The sequence below is a fragment of the Haliaeetus albicilla genome, chromosome 4 (genome assembly GCF_947461875.1).
Source record: "Haliaeetus albicilla chromosome 4, bHalAlb1.1, whole genome shotgun sequence".
Classification (NCBI taxonomy): Eukaryota; Metazoa; Chordata; class Aves; order Accipitriformes; family Accipitridae; genus Haliaeetus; species Haliaeetus albicilla.
In genome coordinates, this window is record NC_091486.1 from 49,137,519 (window position 1) to 49,156,598 (window position 19,080).

Here is a 19,080-nt window from a genome sequence, read left to right on the forward strand (position 1 = left end):
GGGGAAGCACAGATGAAACGGTCCTACCTCTGAGGATGGAGTAATACAGCCTTTCCTTGTGACAGGTCTTGTTATTGGACACTGTGAGGCATGATTCTGCATTTAACATCCTTTAAGATTAATACTGACCCATGAGGTTGTGCTACAGAAACCTGAGTGAGACACTGCAGGGGCATTGCCACCCATTCTGTAACTAACAGGGTGTTTATTCTGAAGTCAGGCATCCCCAAATCCCATGCAGGATGCTGGGCCTAAGTGCCCAGAGCTGGAAAGTCATTTTGGGCTAAACCAGATCCCAGTACATAGCAGGTGTGTCTTTGTCCTCCTGCTTGCAGGCTTCAGGCATGATCTTCGCATTGCCTTTCTCATGTACCATGTAGACAGGCAACTAGTGCAGCCACACTTCTGCTACATGAACACAGCTATGCCAGGCAATATTGAAACAGGAATATGACCTTCATGGTCTTGCACATTTTAGTGCCCATTGCAGGCAGTCTCTTCCTCTGTATAGTCCTGTGGAAACTGATTTGTGGAAGCTGATGGCTATTGAACTTCGACTTTGCTCATTGACTGGGTCTTGTGTGCACAGAATTGCTCTCGTATGTGCGTGCCTGTGCGTATGGCATCATTAGCTGTCATCCCCTAAATCCTAAGGGTCTGTTTTCATGCTTTGGATCTGCTGACCTGTTCTGTGGCTATGTCTTGGTGCCTTCCTTTTCCACTATGTTTCAAGGCAGTGTTGATTTGGTTTGAGCGGGACCCAGTGCCCAGAACCTCCATTTTGCTGCCAGTGTACCTGCCTGTGCTGGCTCCCTGTGAACGAGTGTGCTTGCCCATGAGAGCTAGAGTGAGTGATTGGAAAAGATGACGAGGGAGGTTTGAAGGACTCCTGCACACAGTAAATCTTTACTCTGCAGGAGAAAGCAAGAGGGAGAGGAGGAGGAGCACTGTGTCAGACTGAAGCCTAAATGAGTCCAAGCTGGCACGTCAGAGCAATCTTTATTTCCTCCTTTACACTGATATTGGGTGACCTCCAGATGTGTGTTCTTCCCCTCCTGGTGGCCTGTGAAACTGCCTGAGGGAGTAGGGGAGGGAGGGAGGAAGGGAGGGAGAGATCCAAGGAAGGACAGCTTTTACTCATTCTTCCTCCGTATAATCACGCTCAGGTAGGCTAACCCCTTCCTGCCCCTTCCCCAACCCATGCTCCAGAGAACAGGCTTTCTCCCCCACTGTGGGGCCCACATCAGGACAACAGCTCTTTCTGTTCTCAGTCGAAATCCTGATGGAGAGGAGGCTGTTCCTTACCTATTTTGCACCTGTGTGGACTTTTCCCTTTCCTCATCTTACTGGAAGCTGTTCCTGGCTTCTCAGGAGACCACCTGTAGGTTTCCACAGCCTTTGCTGAGCTGTGGCCCCTTTTTGTGTGGAGAGTAGTAGCTCTCCAGTCATTGGGATTGAGAAGGAAGGGAGCAAGTTGGGTGAAAAGAACTCTTACAAAATTGACAGGGAAGGGAAGGACTGCAGTAGCTATGGGGAACTATCCTGTCTTTGTCTTGCCTTCTTTTCTCCACTCCTCCCACTGCCACTCCTCACTGCCAAGCTTCTCATGCATATAGCCTTTGCTGCTCTTCCCCCACCTGAATTCATCTCCACCTCTGCATCTTTCTTTACTCTGCACTTTTCCATTCTGCCCTCCTCCTGCTCCACTCCATACATTGGCTTGCCCTGTCTCCCTTATCTGTTTCACACCATGCTGTCCTGCCTGCTCTCAGCCCTGCTGTTCACCAGCACACATAGCATATCTCACATGTTTCTACCCTCCCTTACACATGCAGACATACTGCCGTCTATCCTCTGTGCACCTCCTTCCATATACAAACACACGCAAGGACAAAACTGTACAAACCTCGGCATATTGGCACTGGTCTCACTTCCAGTAAAATTACTTTTTCTTCATATTAGGCCAAGGCAAGAGTGCAGAGACATTTATGAAACTTTGTTTAATGTACTGAAAAGCCATCGGCTAGAACATTTAGGAAATTGATTTTCCTGGCATTGATGAACTCTTTTTATTTTACCCCAGTATTAATTACTTTTTTTTTTTAAACAAATTAATTTAAGAGTCGTAAAACCTAACAAGTGAGCCAAACGTCAGTAGATCATGTTCCCCTCTCCCCTTACTCCCCCTCCCTGCTACTAGTGCTGGTATAGGAGGAGAAGAAAAATCAACGCCTTGCATGACTCTCTCACTTTGGTTCTCTGTAGGGGAAGCTTCATCGCTGCGAGATTATGCCGCCACCACCATGAATGAGTTCCTGGGCATGTTCGGCTATGATGATCAGAACATGCGGGATGAGCTGGCCCGCAAGATCAGCTTTGACAAGCTGAACGCTGCTACCTCAGAGGCCACTGCAACTGCTGCCTCTCTCCCTGGCGAAGACGCCATGAGCAAACGAGCCCGCTTCTCCAAGTATGAGGAGTACATCCGCAAACTGAAAGCTGGAGAACAGCTCTCTTGGCCCATGCACTTGGCCAAATCTGAGGAGCTGGGCTCCAAGCTGGGCAAAGAAACTTCCTCAGTGCTGGCACAGCCCATTCGGGTGCCAGGTCCAGATGCCTCCATGCTGACGGAGACCAAAGCCACCATCTTGCCGCTGCCCTCTCCCAGCAGTTCCCAGATGCAGGGCCTGATGTCACGGGCCTCCAAATATGACTTCTTCATTCAGAAGCTGAAGACGGGTGAGAGCATCAGGCCGCAAAATGGCAACACTTACAAGAAGGCCTCCAAGTATGACCTAGAAAATGTCAAGTACTTGCACCTTTTCAAGCCTGGAGAAGGAAGCCCAGATATGGGAGGAGCCATCGCCTTCAAGACAGGCAAGGTAGGCCGGCCTTCCAAGTATGATGTGAGGAACATTCAGAAGCTTACTCCAGTAAAAGCTCCAACACCCAGCCTGGCCCCTGCTCCCCTTGCCAGTACCCCCAGCAGCACTCCTGTGGCTGGGCCAGAGCAGTCCGTCTCATTGCCATTCAACACTCCCGAGTACCTGAAATCAACTTTCTCCAAGACAGACTCCATCACAACTGGAACAGTCTCTACAGTAAAGTAAGTGCCCTCCCACTTTTCTTACCTTTGTATTAGTGGGGGATCATACCTAAAGTCTGTGTGTGGATCAGTGGGCAATTCCAGTTCATGGGATGATAAGTACTGCACTGTTCGTGTGATGTTTCTTTTTGTTCCCTGTTGGAGTGTCTGCTCCTCTGTTGCACCTTACATCTCTTTTACTTGCACTAAGGATGTGGTCTGACATCAGCAGTCACAGCCGTGAATCCAGAGCACACTAGCTTCTGGGTTCATATGTTAACATGAGAGATGAGGGAACATGGTGCTGTCAGCACTCTTGAGGTCAAGGTTGTAACTACTTTCTCCTTCTTCCGGTTCCCCAGGCATCCAGCTGTGTCTGCAGGAGAACCTGATTCTTGCTTCCATCTAACTCAATGGCAAAACTCTGCTGATTTTACTGTTAGCAAGATGGGACTTTTTGTTTGTCCCAGAACTTAGAAGACATTTTGGTGACTAGTTCCCATCAATTTTGATAGGAGTTAGGCATATATATATTTCTGTGGGGCTGGGCCTGTGTCTTCTCAATTTGCTTGCTCCTTACACAAATAGAGGTGATTCAATTACCCCTCAGACTGGGCAAACTCATTAGCCCAATTACACTAATAACCTCCTACACATATGTTGCTGGCAGTCTCTGCAATGATGCCATTGACTGAATGGAGATATCTGAAGGCCTTGCCAAACCTGGGATTACTTTTTAATGTGGCTTCCAGAGGTGGTAGCTATAGAAAAGCTACATAGGTATGTGAGGCTGCAAGCAGGGAGGAAGGGAGGGACTTCTCTGCTTTCTTGTCAAGTTTTGGATTTACTTGTTTCTCACTGTGGACCTGGGGTTTTGAGCTGTGAATTCCATGGGGTCACTGGTAGTAAGTCTAGGACCTCTGGCCTGCACTTCTGTGGCAAATGCCATCACATCCACCCTACTATTTTGCCCTCTTGTAAGGAAGAGGGCTGGTTTATGTTTAGTATGTGGACCTAGGAGGCCTTGGGCTGAATCCTAACTCGAATGCTCTTTGCAGTCTCAGGCAAGTCTGCATCCCCCACTTTCCATGTTTCCCCACCTGGGAGGCAGAGCTAATGATAGCTGTCCTCCACGTGAAACAGTCATTTCCCAACTGCCTGCAGACAGATTTGGGAGCTCTATGGCTAAGGTATATGGGAAAGGGCAGAGGATTATTAACATCTGCATCTGGCCCCTGCTCAGGGTGAATGCTGTATGTGCTCCACATGGCAGGCAGGGACTCCTATTACTAAAAAACACTGTGTTGTAAATATTCCTGTAGGCACAGTGCCTTGTTGTGATGGGCGACTTGGCTAGGGACTCTGTGCCTGAAGAGTCTGCAGAATGCTGAGCTGCCTGGAGTTCAGTGGCCATCCTAGAGCTGTGCTTGGTGGGCTGTGAGCCTCTTCTTATCTGCTTTGGTGTTGCACTGGGATCCCAGTTTGATTTCCTTTCTCTTGTTCATTTCCTGCCACTTGCAGATGTGAGTTTGCAGCACCATGGTGATCCCTCCTCTAGCCACAGGACTTCCTCAACTGGGGCATCATGATGGGGTTGCAACAGGAATGGAGGTGACCAGGGCCTTCAGCCTGGCAGTTCCCAGTGTCCTGATCACACATTGGAGTACAGAAGGGGCTCCGGTCCCTTCTCCTTCAGGCTGCTTACTAGATACAGGCTTTTATGATAAGAGAAAGCAGCCCATTAATAGTGCTGGAGGAGGAAGTGCTAACTGTGGTATCTGGGACCTGGCTTTCCATTCACAGTCCCCGCTGGGACCAAATAACCTGGCAGGGATTACCTCTTACTCTCACATGTACGCACATACACCCTAGCCATGGGTTTAAACTCTCTAACATCTAATGCTATTAACGTGCCCTGAACTAATCTACCTTCTTCAAGAGAACTCTGTGCAAAAGTGTCCTTGTTTAAACCAGGCTACAGAGCTGTCACGATTAAGAGTGGAGGCTGGGTGCGGGCAAAACTGAGAAGGAAGACTGCGTACAGCCGGTCTGGGATTGTGTTGTATGCCACTGTCTTTTAGGTAGGCTGGAGTCTGGCCCTGTATCTCCTTTTCCTCTTGCTGAACTCACTGAGGATGCAATTTTTGTCTGCTTCCTAATGATGTTAAGTAACCCAGGCTTATCTGACAGTTGGGTGTAGTTGGGTTGGTTTTCTCATTGATCTTTGCTGCCCCATCTGTCTATTGGAGTTGGGGTACCTGTGTGAAAAAAAAAGGCAATTAAAGCCCCATCTAGGGGGATGTAGCCATGTTGTCAGTACTGGGTAGCAGTACACTGTGCCTGCTGGTACATAGGAAATGTGTGGTAGCTCACAGCGTGGCTGAAGCATTGAGACTCTTCTCCCACAGTTGAGCCTAGGGCAGACGTGTCTCAATGGCCGTTCCATGCACATAAGGACAGTGTTGCAAGGTGCTTCAGGGAAGTGTTTGTTTTCATGTGGCCATCACTTGTTTGTATATAGGTATTTAGTTTTTTCTGTGGAAACAGGTTTTCATGGTTGGTCTTCTCAATGTCTCCAACACACTGACCTGCAAAGAGGGAACATGCAGGAGAGGTGGTAGGTAGACTGTGTGGTTCCCTAGGACAAGAAGGTACCAGATTTGAAGGCTAAGGGGGAGGGAAGTTCAACCTTTGTGTGTCTTTGCTGTGTGCTTTTCGCTGGGCCCTCTCCTGGTGTGTCAGTGGTGTGTGAGAGAAACAAGGAGCTTAGACTGTGCCCTGTTCCTGCCTACTAACCACCTCTGCCCTGTGTGTTTCTCATTAGGAATGGATTACCCACTGACAAACCAGCTGTCAGCGAAGACGTAAATATTTACCAGAAGTATATTGCCAGGTAGGCAAAACTCTTGACTTTCCTGGGGGGAGGGCTGGAAGTAAGAGGGTGGAGTGGTGGTGGGAGAGATGAGGTCTTGTCCATCTGGATCAAGTGTTAAACCAGTCTTTGGCATTTCCATTTCCCTCTGGCATCTGTACTTGCTCTGTTCCCCTGCTTGGGAGAGCAGTAGCTGCGAGAGGTGTACAAGCATGCCAAGAGCATGCTTGGCTCCCCAGAGCTGTTAGACTTTGTGACAAATAGTGGAAAAATGTTTCACTGCAGAAGTCCAGGATTTAAATGGGAGTGCGGTCTCTTGACTGTTGTTTTTTCTGTCCATTGCTATGCTGTCTCCAGCCTTTTTCCTCTACCATGTCCAGTGCCTGCAGAAGGCAAGCAGAGAACATCTCACCTCTGAGACTCTAGGCTGGAGGAATTCACAAGTGGCTCGAGTTTAGGCAGGTCTTGGCATCAATGTGGGATGTTTATCCTAGAAAATTTTGCAGCTCATTGATATGAGAAATCCTCACTGAATAAGGTGCAGGCTAGGGCACCTTATCACAGCCGTGGGCAAGCTTAGGTCAGGAATGAGTGATGCTGAGAGGGAGCCCAAGGCTGTTGCGGTGAGATGGAGTGAGTAATGCCATGAGAGCCAGAGGGACAGAGGAGATTACTGCATAACACCTGCCTGTTTTGTAGGTTATGGTGTAAAGGGTCCATCAGCCTTTTCCCCGGCCTGTTGAATCTTCCATCTGTACTGTGCGAAAACTCACTACGAAAGCCCCTTGTATACAGAAGGACACCAGTCAGGGAAGCAAGAGAACACTTATATCCAGAGATAAAACTGAAGGGTTTGTTCCCACCAGCACTTGGGCACTTATTAACAAGAGGGGAGGGAAATGTGTACTGTGCTTTCCCACCTTGCCAGGGTCTACAGAGCCTCTCTGTGGGAGGCAGTCAGCTGCTAGGAAGGTGCAAGGGAAGGTCTTAGCACCTCAGCAGGGGAGAAGGGTGGGAACAGTGCTCTCCCTAGCCAGAGAGTAGAACGAGAGGCGATTTCCTTTCCTCCCTTTTGCCCAAATCCCTGATGTATGAGAAGGGGGCAGAAGACCACATGGGAAGAGTTGCACCACCACATGCAGCTCCTCAAGCAGCAATGCCTCTAGTCATTGCCTGTGGCAACTCACTGCCTCCTGGGAGAGTATAGGAATGAAAGTGGGGGTTTAAGCCCATCTTTGCATAGGGCAGAAGGAGCAGCACCCTTTTATTGCTGAGATTGCAGGAATCACAGAGGTTGCAGTGAGAGAGGAGATGCCACCCTTTTTGTCCCCAGTTCCCCTCTCAAGCACAGAACCGTATAAACACTTCACCCACATCCACTCTTCACAGCACTCTGCAAGCCCCTTCCCCTGGGTCAGGCAGGTAGCTGAGGGAGGCTTGTGAGATAGCTAAGGGACACCACATCCTGCTTAAAAAGCTCCGCAAGCCGCCCGTTGGCAGCACAGCCACTTCCCTTCAATTTACACACAATTTTAAAAACAGTTTAAAGCCTTAAAATCAAGGGGTGGGGGGAGAGAGACACGACACTCTATGTCTGTACTGCATAATTAGCTTAATGAGTTTGCCAAAGCCACTGCCAAAAGCTGCCCAGGAATAATCCATTCTCTCACACAACAAAACAAAACCTCTTACTTAGCTAGTTTGGGTTGGGTTGTTCCCCCCCCCTCCCTGTATATTTATAATTAAAAAAAAAAAAAAAAGACCACAGAAAAAATTATTATTATTATTATTAGTGCCTCAGCAGATGGTGCTTCTGGCAGCACTTGCTTAAATATTTATTTCTGTGTGGGTTTCCTCCCCCCTTGTAATTGGGGTGGGTTTTTTTTTTCTTCCTTCTTTCACATCATCGTTACAGGGTAATGAGTCTGTAAACACTCTCTAAGCATGCTGACTTCTTTATTTATTATTTTTATTATTATTTATTTATCTTGGTTTTTCTTTCTAATTCTTGCCAGATGAAGACTAGTTCTTTCTGGCAAAAAAAAAAAAAAAAAAGTGAACCGATTAAAGTAAGGGGAGGGGGAGGAAAGTAAGGGAAGGGGGAGGGGGTTATTCTTGTGAAAATGAATCTATGTGCCTGTATGGACAATTTAGGAGTTTGGATTTGCATATCAGTGTGATTAGATGGTCTGTGAGTTTGCTTGTTTCAGGTGTGTTTGTGTCTGTTCGTGTGCATGGAAATTGTGGGTATGTTCATGTAAATTAAGAGGGGTGTTGATGTACCTTCGAGTATGTGCATGTAAATGTGCGCGTGTGTATGTGTGTAAGTGTGTGGTGTGTAAGCTTTCCTGTTATGAAAAAGCTAAACAGATGCTGTGCTTTAAAAATTAATAGCTTTGAACTGTTTCAAGTGTCAGAAGAAACACAGGATAAATATAACCCTTTAGGAGCCTAACCTTACAGACTGAAAGAGCAGAATTTCCCCTTTGTGCTGTGCTTGCTGCTTCCCTCCTTCCCCAAGTGCACGGTTTGGTACAACACTTGCCTCTCCCTTCCTGCACTGTAGACACCACACACACACACCTTGCTGTGGCACGTGGAAAGGAGGGTAGGAGTTTGAAGTGCTACAGTGCTTGTTTAGCTGTTGCTTTTAAAGCTGAGCCTGTGAGTTACTCCTCCTAGGATGTTTCAAGTAACTCATCCCATACAGTCAGATCTCTTCGGTGTCTGTCCCTTCTTTTACTGCAGTTGGCATCTCTGGTCATTTTGCATCCTCACTTTCAATAATATTTTAGACTGCTTTCCCTCAAAGGTGTGTATTTGTCAGCAAGGTCTTTTTCTTTCTGTTGTCTCTGCCTGGCCTGCGCTCCACAGTTCTCCAGCCCTGCACAGCTCTCTCTTCCCCATCTCATCAGTGGAATAAGGAGGAAGCTTTCCACAAAGCAGTTTCTTTCCTTTAAAGCTGCTGGTAGTGTGCTGACATAAAGCCCTGGACTAGCAGGACCAGTTGGTGCGATCTGCTGCAGAGCTGCGTGTACCTAGTTTAATGCCATGGTGACTCAGGCTGCTGCCTGCGCCCTGTACTAGCCTCACTGTTGCCCAGGTGTTGAGCAGGAATTGCTTCCTCTGCTTTCAGTTCCACACCTTTGTTTGTGCAGCCAGCCTTGCTGTTTGCCTTGTGGTTTGTTTCTTCTCCGCTGCTGAGGTTTGTTCCAGTTTCTCAATCACCTGTTCTGACGTGATCCTGATTTCCTGCAGTATTTCTTCTCCTTCCCCAGGGAAAGGCATGTCTGCTCCTGGCATCTGTCCCTGTCTCCCTTTGTGAATGCTGAGGCAAAGAAGTCATTTAATTTTTTAGCAATGTCTATCTTTTCTGTCAATTAAGTCCCCTTTCTTTCTCCTAGAGGCCCTGCTGTCTCCACAGTTGACCTCTTCTTCCTTACTGTGCTTCAGAAATGCCTTATTTAGTGCTGCTTTTCGTCACGACTTTTTCTATCCTGTAGCTTAGCGTTACCTCACCTTATGATGATCCATAATCTTCCCTGCACCTGCCCCATTCCTTGATTGCCCCAGGACCCCCTCACTCCTCTCATTTTTCCTTTTTACCCATTGCCCTTCCTTGTTTCTTTCCCATGCCCTTTATCATATGCACTCCTGCTGTGTTTAGCACTAAGTGACATGAGGAACCTTTGAGGAACCTTTGAGCAGATGGTACTTTATCTTTGAATGTTTCCCCTCTGAGTCCCCTGCTCTCTACTGCTTTTCCCTTTCAAGCTCTTCAGCTCTTCCAGGGTCCTCTAGAATATACATCAGAGAATTCATAGCACTGATTAGCCCGTTACTGGATCATCCCCTCTTGCCAATTACTGACGTGTCTATCAGTCAATACAGTCTATGTACTGCCTGTTTGTATGTAGATATTGTATGGCATTTCTGCCTTTCTGGGTTTTTTTCCACCCTGTACGTCAGAAGTTTCCAAATTTGCCGTGTGGAGTGCTCAGTGGTGGCCTGCAGAAATGGATTGGGTGCTTGTTGTTGGCTGTGGCTTCCTTTAGTTGCGCTCAAAGGCGGGCTGACAACCTTGTTCTTTTGCACTGCACTATTTTCTGTTGTGAGCAAATACTGTATCCACATGGAAAATAATGATTAGCAGGGCTGTCATGCATGGGAGAAGATGCACACACAGGGTTGAGATGGTCTGCCTGTAACGCTTTGTCCCGTTCCTGTTGATCCATCTCGCCTGTCTTTCCATTGATCTGTCCATCTTATTGAAAGTTCCTATGTCATCTTGCCATGATCATCATCTATCTGTGTGGTTTACCATCTAATCCACTGGTTTGCAATCTTCTCTGTAGTGTGACACCATACTGTGATAAAAAAAGTCATGAGACATAACCTGTACAAACAAATGAATGCCTGAGCTTTTCTGAGGCCGTACTAGATGGGCGTATACCTAAAATTTAGAATCCATATTTGACCGATATTTATTTGTCTCCTTCTGGCATGGGAGATTTCTGAAACTCACTGCTGTGGTTTATAAACTCACACATGAGAATTTTAGAATTGTATGATATTTAATTCAAGGAACCCTCCTTTCTTACTCTTCCCCAAGTTAAGCAACTTACATAATGGAGATGAATTTCAAAGGGAAATAAAGACAGATTAGGGATGTACAAGACCTCAATGATCCTGCTCATGAAGCACCTTTAAATAGTGACAAATAAGAAAAGGAAGGCAGGAGGGTCAACATCCTTGGAGGGGATAAAGGAGGTGGGGTTTAATGCCATAAACATGGGATGAAAGCAGAAATGGGATTTACTTTATTTGTGCCTTGCTTACAGGCACTACTGTCACGACACTGTTTTATTCTCTTTCCCTTTCTTTCTTCTGTCCTCCTCTCATGTTTGCAGGTTCTCTGGCAGTCAGCACTGTGGACATATACACTGTGCATACCAGTATAGAGAACATTACCACTGCCTTGACCCAGAGTGCAACTACCAGGTAAAAGAATGGTAAAAAGTTTTCAGCACAGCTACCTGAGTGTAAAGGGGTACAGCCTAGGGGAGATGTGTGTCCTCCTGTGCTTTCCTCCCCCATGCATGCACATGCCTCTTCACTTTTCCGCTCTGAAAGAGGGCAAGATGTATTTTGAACTTAACTAGATCCCTATTTTGTTCCCATTTAACCCAGTCTAACACCATTTAACCAAACCCAGACCACTATAACGAAGAGCAGAACATAGATCAGCTCAAGTCAGTGGGAACTACTCCAGATTTACATCAGTGAAACCAAGAGAATAAATTCTGCTGTGTTACAAATTGTGCCTGAAACTAGGGAATGCTGATCTGTTAGTCTGTCTCTTTCCCTCCTGCTGCCCGGGTGACATTGTAGCGGCAGTATCTGCAACAAAACACCCAATAAGACCAGCAGCAGTCCTGGATTTGTGGGGAAAGCGTGGGGGCAGGAGCATGTGCAATGCTGTAATTACTGGGAGAATTGCCAGGGTAGCGACGTCAAGCCAGCGGAGTCACGTGCTGTGTTTGTTTACCCTCTTCCCAGGTCTGTGAGTTTGACACTGCCATTTCTGTGGTCAGGCTGTATGTGTGTCAGTGGGAATCCCAGAGTTTGCCTCTACTGTGCATCAGACACAACTTCAGCCCTACCCCAGGAGACCTTTGGGTCTCAAAGGAATGAGTCTGACCACAGCATAGGAAGTTGTTCTGGATCTGCTGAGCTTGACTGTGGGTTTCTATTGATCAAAGGAGAGTTTGTCTCTGGGATGGATGTAGTGGTCCTCCTAGCCCAGCATTTGGTAACCGAGATGAGTCTGTCCCAACTGTAACACGGATATCTCTGAACCAGAAAGAGAGAAACACAAAGGATGGAAAGACAGAAAAACCTATTATTATGATTGGCCTCATGATTATTTCCTAAGGAGTCTGGAAGCTGCTTGCAAAGGAGCTGTCTGGTCTCGCAGGGAATAAGGATTTAGGCTGCTTTTTAAAATGCAAATTATTTTACGGCTGAGATATATTTTAGAATAAGTAACGCTCTGTAATAAGTGGGCACAAATTAACGATGATTGGCAATAGCAATCCTGTATGTACGCCCTGGGAAATCATACCTCCAGCCTCCAAGGGATTCCTGTTGAAATCTATATCCATATATTCCTGTGCCAATACCAACGAGATTGATCAGGATTGATATTATAGGAGGAAAGAGTGGAAGCGATAATCATTTGTTTCCTATGAGGGAGACTAGAAAAGTTGTTAAACATTAGAATACAGGCCTTTTCAATTACTCCTCAAAATAAATGGATATTGATTTCTTTTTAAAAAAATCAGATTTACTTTCCCACCTTCACTGTTAAATATTGATGTCTGTGGGAAATAGAAATGAAAAGCTTCATTTTAAAGGCACTTAGCCTGCTCTGACAGTGGGGTACCCCTTCATTACTTCAAGCAGGTAGAGAATGAAAAGGATATTCTGGTCATACAGATGTAGCTCTGAGCTCTACTACCATCTTTTTCTGTGACTGGAAGAAAGTTCCATGTCCCTGTTTCCCTAATAAAGCCATCCTACCTTGTAGGGGAGGCAGAAGACTTACAATGGGAAGATACTATAAAAGAGCAGAGTATTTTTCCCAATTTCTAGTCTGACATGAATGTGGCAGCCAGTGTCTTGCTAACCACTACAGTGAGTGATTTGGAAGCTTGGATTACTCTCTTGTAGGCTGTTTAGTTCACTGGTTTGCTTTCTAACTATAGCAGTTCTTGAGATAGTAGCAGCTAAAATTATGTTAGAAGAATTGCAGTCTTAAAGCTGCATGAAGCATATTCTGGACATCACCCCAGTGTCATGTTTACTCTACAACTTTTCATGTGTATATACTTTCCATTTACCAAGAAGATACATGCACACAATTCCTCTTTAATCTGACTCTCTTGGAGTGATTACTGCTAAGCTTTAAACTCCTGGTACCATAAGTTTATTAACAACAACAAAAAAACCCACCCTGTCCCCAGGATTACTCACCCACTCCCATCACGTGTCTCACTGTCTGTCTCTGTATCTCTCCAGAGATTCACTAGTAAACAGGATGTGATTCGGCATTACAACATGCACAAGAAACGTGATAATTCCCTCCAGCACGGCTTCATGCGCTTCAGCCCCTTGGATGACTGTAGCGTGTACTATCATGGCTGCCACCTGAATGGGAAAAGCACACACTACCACTGCATGCAGGTAACAGATGGACGGGGGAATAGCACACAAGGCAGATGAAGAGCCACTGTTCGAGCTGTGTCCTTTTCGGGGTGGACTGAAAGGATTCTTGAGTTTAGGCAGCCCAACACTTCCTTGTTAGAGAGCAAGGGGCTGTCCTGAGGCAAAGGGGTGACATTCACAGCCTCTCTTGCTCACTTCTGAATCAGGCACCTCTTTGAAGAGTCCGAGCCCTCTCCTCACTATGCTTGCCTTGCCAAGTGTTGGGAAGGGTGAAAGGAAGCACCATTCTGTTTTTAGAAGCCTTGCGCATGCAGTGAAGCAAAGCAGGTCTCCAGGTTTTCTCACAGTCTTGGACTTCACTTGTTCAAACAAGCCCCGTTCTCTGAGATTCAGGGACCTCTCTGTGATGCCACTGCACTGCCTCTACTCAAATGTGATCTGTCACTACCTTGAAATCAGACTTTTCTGTGACACATCTGCCCTTTAACACTGGGTTAATTTCCTCCATAATTAATTTCTAAAGTAATTAAACTTTACTGTCACATATCTAGTCTTAACACCCCTGGTTCTGCGTCTCCTTCACCGGTGGTACTTGTCTGTGGTGTAGGCTGGGAGCTTTGTTTCAAGAGCCAGCCAGGCTTCAAGAGCAGCGTAACCAGAGTTGGAGTTGCTGCACGGATGTAACTGTGATGCATTTACTGTTTTTAGACACGGGCACACCAGATTGTTTGGGTCGTACCCTGATCATTCTTCAGATTAGAGGGTTTGATATGTACTTGTTCCATTAGAATTGTGGCCTAAGCCATTGCCATGAGAATGTGCTGTAGTTACAAACAGAATAATCAGGCAACCCTTAGTGAAAGCTTTTCTGTTCTGAAAACTCAGGTCTCGCTTCCTGCCCTATCCCAACAGTTTTAAGACCCCAGTTAAAGTCACAAGGCCTTAATCACATGCTTAAATGTTTTGCTGGGATAGACTTCAGCATATGTTTAGCTTGAAGTCAGGTATGCTTTCTGAAGTCAATGGGACTTAAGCACATACTTAAATGTTAGGCATGCACTCAAGTACTGTCCTGAATAGGGGGTGGTTTAAGCATGTGCTTACAACATTTGATAAATTGGGAACTTCATGTGACTTTCACTTGAGGACATTTTCTGTTATGCTTCCATAATATTGGTTGTTTAGCTTCTTCAATTGACCAGGATGGGATTAGTTTAATTTTTTATTTAGAGTATGAGGAATGTTTCACAGCTTTAAGTCACTCCGAGTTCGAACAGAGACCCTCATTTACACAACTATATATGGGTAATTCCATCCTGTGCCCACTGTCTTCCAGTAAAATAATGCCCATGTAAGCAGTGTCTTACAGGAAAGGTGTCTGAATATAAACTCCCAATTAAAGAAAATACTGCTTAAATGGCAGAATTTGTGCCATCCATCTCATAGGGTTTTTTTTCTTTATGTCCATAATTGGTGTGGATGAAATTCAGTTAGTTGTTTATATAAACTGACATTTTTTTAGGCTTTAGCACCAAGAGCTGCATTGCAAATTATTCCTAAGGAGGTTTTTGTTTAATTCTTTTTTTTAATGCCATGCAGGGTCTGTCTTTTTTCAAGGTGTCAGTGTAGAGAGAGAGAGGCTCTTTTATATTGGAAATAGCTGGACATCCTTTTTTTTTTTTTTTCCTGGGTATTTGTCATGGGTTTTGTTATTGCCTGTTTGAATCAACCTGGGCTGAACTAAGAGGTGCTGTTTTCGTTCTCTTCACTTCTGAGATGGTGCAGGCATTGGCACACGTTGTGCTAGAGAAAAAAAGAAAAAAAAAATCCTCCCTCAGCAGGGCTGAGGACGTTTTCAGATTCCAGTGTTTTTTTACTCAATATGGCAAAGTTGCCCGCTTTACCCAGAGGAAGGCAGGTTTTCAGCATTCCGTCCTCGTCACACCATTCCCATTTGCTGCATGAGTTTAAAATTATTGAAGTGGTAGTCTTGAACAGTGACGGAGGAAAAAAGTCACCAATGGTTTGCTAAGATCAGCTGAACATAGGGTTTATGCTTTGCTAGAATGAAACCTGTACATTACAAGCTCAAAAGATTGGCCTCATGTTGCACCACCCTGCCTTACCTCCCAGAAGGACTAAAGAGGTAAATAACTCATTCCCACTCAATTTTGTATTCCCCGAATAGATGAAAGTCCTACTTTGTTCTGTGTCACTCCAAGATAACAAAAAGCAATGGCTTTTTTCCTTAAGAGCAGGAACCCTGCTTACTGCCTCCCTAAGCAGGCATGATTATCTGTAGCTGGTCTTTTATCCCTTTGCATCCTCCCCTTTTTTTCTTATTGTTTCATGCCCAGGGTTGTTGGTTTTTTTTTTTCCACAACTGCTCTATCAGTCTTTAGATTGGGAATTAAAGTGATGACTTAATACTCCTAGGAGAGGTGCACAAATGGAACTATTAAATGTATGTGTGCTGCACATGTATTTATTATTGCTGGTAATAATGGTAGGCTGTTAAAACGCTGTACTGATGACTCCCTGTTTTGGTCCGGGTTAGGTGGGTTGTAACAAGGTCTATACAAGCACCTCTGATGTGATGACCCATGAGAACTTTCACAAGAAGAACACCCAGCTCATCAATGACGGGTTTCAGCGGTTCCGTGCCACGGAGGACTGCGGCACTGTGGAATGCCAGTTCTACGGGCAGAAAACCACTCACTTTCACTGCAGGTGAGACAGCAGGGAAGGGGGGGAATCCTGCCTCAGCATTGCATGGTGTGTTTGCCTCCTTCTGCCAAGTCATAAATTCAGGAGTGTACACAGGGACTTGATTTTTCCCTGCTGTGACCTTCTCAGTGCTGCTCTTGAGAGAACTCATGCTCCAGGGCAGATGTGATTTCGAGGATCATGCTGCAGACCACTCTGAAGGCAGCAGTGTGATCTGAGGTGATCCGAGGAAAGGGTACCCACTAGAAAATACATCCTAGAATCGTTTGGGAAAGAGATCACAGTCCTCTTCAGAATTCGACTGAAGTAGGCCATTAATATACTGCTAATGGCACTTCCATGCTAGTTTTCTCCAGCCAACAGTCAGCCAGCTCATCCCTTTCAGGGCCAGACTCTGCCTTCTGTACACAAATACTCTTCTATTGATTTCTCGTGTTCTCAGGGGGAGTAGGAAGGCACAGTTTGTACCTTAGTCCATTTTAACTGCTGTTTTGGTTGGAACTTTCAGTGGTGGGTGCCTGCATCCCCATGTTATTGTGGCTGTTCCTCGGAGTGGAGTGAGCTTCCCAGCTCTCTCACATGGCAGCATTTTTGCTTGCCTTGGTGTCACAGGTTTACCCACATAAAGCTCCTCAACCCCTTTGCAGCCAGGGCCATTGTCTCATACTGGCCCCGGTCCTTATCCCAGAGGGAGACAGGTGACAGCAGTTGCGTTGTGCTCCTAGCCCACACAGCCAACCACCCTCTCCTCCTCGATGCCCTTGCAGGCGACCTGGGTGTACATTCACCTTCAAGAACAAGTGTGACATTGAGAAGCACAAGAGCTACCACATCAAAGATGATGCCTATGCCAAGGACGGCTTCAAGAAGTTCTACAAGTATGAGGAATGCAAGTATGAGGGCTGTGTCTACAGCAAGGCCACCAACCACTTCCACTGCATAAGGGCAGGCTGTGGCTTCACCTTCACCTCCACCAGCCAGATGACCTCCCATAAACGCAAACATGAGCGCCGGCACATCCGGAGCTCAGGAGTGCTGGGCCTGCCTGCCTCTCTCCTCGGGTCCAAGGATAATGAGCAAGAGGAGTCCAGTAATGATGACCTTATTGACTTCTCCGCTATGAGCTCGAAGAACTCCAGTCTGAGTGCCTCCCCCACCAGTCAACAGTCTTCCGTTTCTCTCATAGTCCCAGCTGCACCGTCCTCTGCTGCTGAGCTGGCTTCCTCACAGGCCAGCAAGTCTGCCAACAGCATGACACCAGCCACCAAGATCTCTGGCCTGCTCTCCCAGGCTCTTCCCAGCAATATACCCTTGGCCCTGGCACTCTCCAACTCGGCACTTCCTGGAACAGCTGGATCCTTCTTCCCCATCATCCCCAGTCGGGTCTCTACATCACTTCCTGCCAGCTCAGCTAATCTGATGACTGCTGGTTCTTCTGGCTCCAATCCAACATCATCTGCTCCTACGGATTCCTCATCCCAGGCCATTTCAGGATCTGGTGAGCCAGCGGCTACTTCTTCTCCAGCTCCAGCGGCATCTATAATGGAAAGGATCTCTGCTAGCAAGGGATTAATCTCTCCTATGATGGCCAGGCTGGCAGCAGCTGCACTCAAGCCCTCTGTAGCACTTGAAGCAGGTGAGTTACCCTCATCAGTTGTGCTAGTGGTGGGAGGAAGAGCAGTGCCTGATGACTTGGAGAGGAGTGAATAAGAAGCCACCCAGTTGTCCGTGGGACTGGAGGTGGGGAGGAGGTGGTAAAGGAATGTAAATGGGAAAATAAATTTGGTCATGTCCAGTTAACCCTTGAAGAGGGCAGTCTTGGCATGGTTTCCTGTGGAGCCTGGCTATACCCATGTGGCCAGAAGAGACGCAGGAAACACAGCTTTGCCCTCAAATGGAGTAAGCTCTTACCAGATCTGAAGGGTGTTGCCATGTGTATTGCCTACTGTAGGCTAAAAAGAGAGAGGCACTGTATTAAAAATGGAAATGAAGCAAAAGCTTGGCCAATACTTGCAGGCCACACAGCAGCCTAAGCCCTCTTCTGCAGACTGTATCGAGTTTTAGCTGGGCCTAGTGGTATTGATCTTGGAGCTCATTGCCAATTGTTTTTCTGATCTGGGGGGTTGGTTCCGTGCTCCAGCTCTGTTGTCGCAGCTGTGGGTTTGGAGATAGTGTTGGTACAGTCCACAAACTGGACCATTTTCCTATTCAGTTCTTGCAAGCTGTGCTTCTCTGTCCCTGCAGCTCCCTGAGGTGCAAGGGGCAGAGGCACCATGAGAGGGGTAAAAGATGGGAATGAGAAGTTCCCTGGGGCAGCCTGAAGCTCTTCCTGCCACCACCTAGACCTGGGGCAGGTTGTTGCCCATGTCCAGCTCTGCCAGCAGGGACGTGGGGCTCCCTGAAGAGCACAGGGTACCTCCACAATCTCCTGCTGAACATGGTCAGCTCATGGTGGGCAATGTGGTGTCATGGAGGGGAGGCTCTGCCTGGCTGCACCCCAAGGCATTGGGCTGCCCCTCAGCCTCCTTCCCCAGGGCATGGAAAAGCCAGAGCAGGCTGCTGGCCCATGGGTATGTGAGTGCTGCCCCTGTTCCTTTCTACCCAGCAGCAAATGAGGGAGTAGGACGAAGTGATCTGATTAAAGAGGGAGGGGAACTTTCACATAGTTTTAGAATTATTATTTGAAAAATTGTTTCCTAAAGCAGAGAAAGGTCATTGAGGGAACTATTTTCCTTTATTTTTTAATAAAATGCCACTTGCTGTCTGAGAAGCAGCTCGCCGTCAGCTGTACTGCCGGAGGGTAAATTAATATTTTAGTCACTTGGGGATTGTGGAAAAAAGCACTGCAGACATGTTCCTGTCAGCAACTTTTTTCCCTCCTTTTTTCCTTGCTGTTCTTCCTAATTTCTTTCTTTAATTTGTTGTCCGGTTTTCCCCCCTTCCCTCTTTTTTTTCTCTTCCTTTAATCTGAATTTTTCTTCCACGGGCTCAGCACTAAACCTTCTCCCAAAAAAGAAGAATTCCCCCTTTTTGTGGAGACAACGCGATGGTGGTGGCAAGAGGTCGCGCAGTTTGAACCAATCCCATTGGCTGTCACCTTCGATAGCCCGGGCAGGGCAGATGCTCCTGCTGGGCACGCGCAGTGGCGGGCCATCGCTGTCGCTACGGC

General features: G+C 46.7%; 1 protein-coding gene across 10 annotated transcripts in view; it reads left to right on the forward strand.

Annotated features, from left to right (window-relative positions):
- The window catches only part of CASZ1 (castor zinc finger 1), a 212,326-nt gene that overhangs the window by 164,911 nt on the left and 28,335 nt on the right, over window positions 1-19,080 (forward strand). For all 10 annotated transcript variants that reach the window (XM_069782508.1, XM_069782511.1, XM_069782510.1 and 7 more), the window contains 6 exons: window positions 2,266-3,106; window positions 5,910-5,978; window positions 10,868-10,958; window positions 13,038-13,202; window positions 15,742-15,914; window positions 16,679-17,547. In XM_069782508.1, coding sequence (XP_069638609.1) covers window positions 2,266-3,106; window positions 5,910-5,978; window positions 10,868-10,958; window positions 13,038-13,202; window positions 15,742-15,914; window positions 16,679-17,547 — 2,208 coding nt within the window. The remainder of the gene's footprint in view (window positions 1-2,265; window positions 3,107-5,909; window positions 5,979-10,867; window positions 10,959-13,037; window positions 13,203-15,741; window positions 15,915-16,678; window positions 17,548-19,080) is intronic.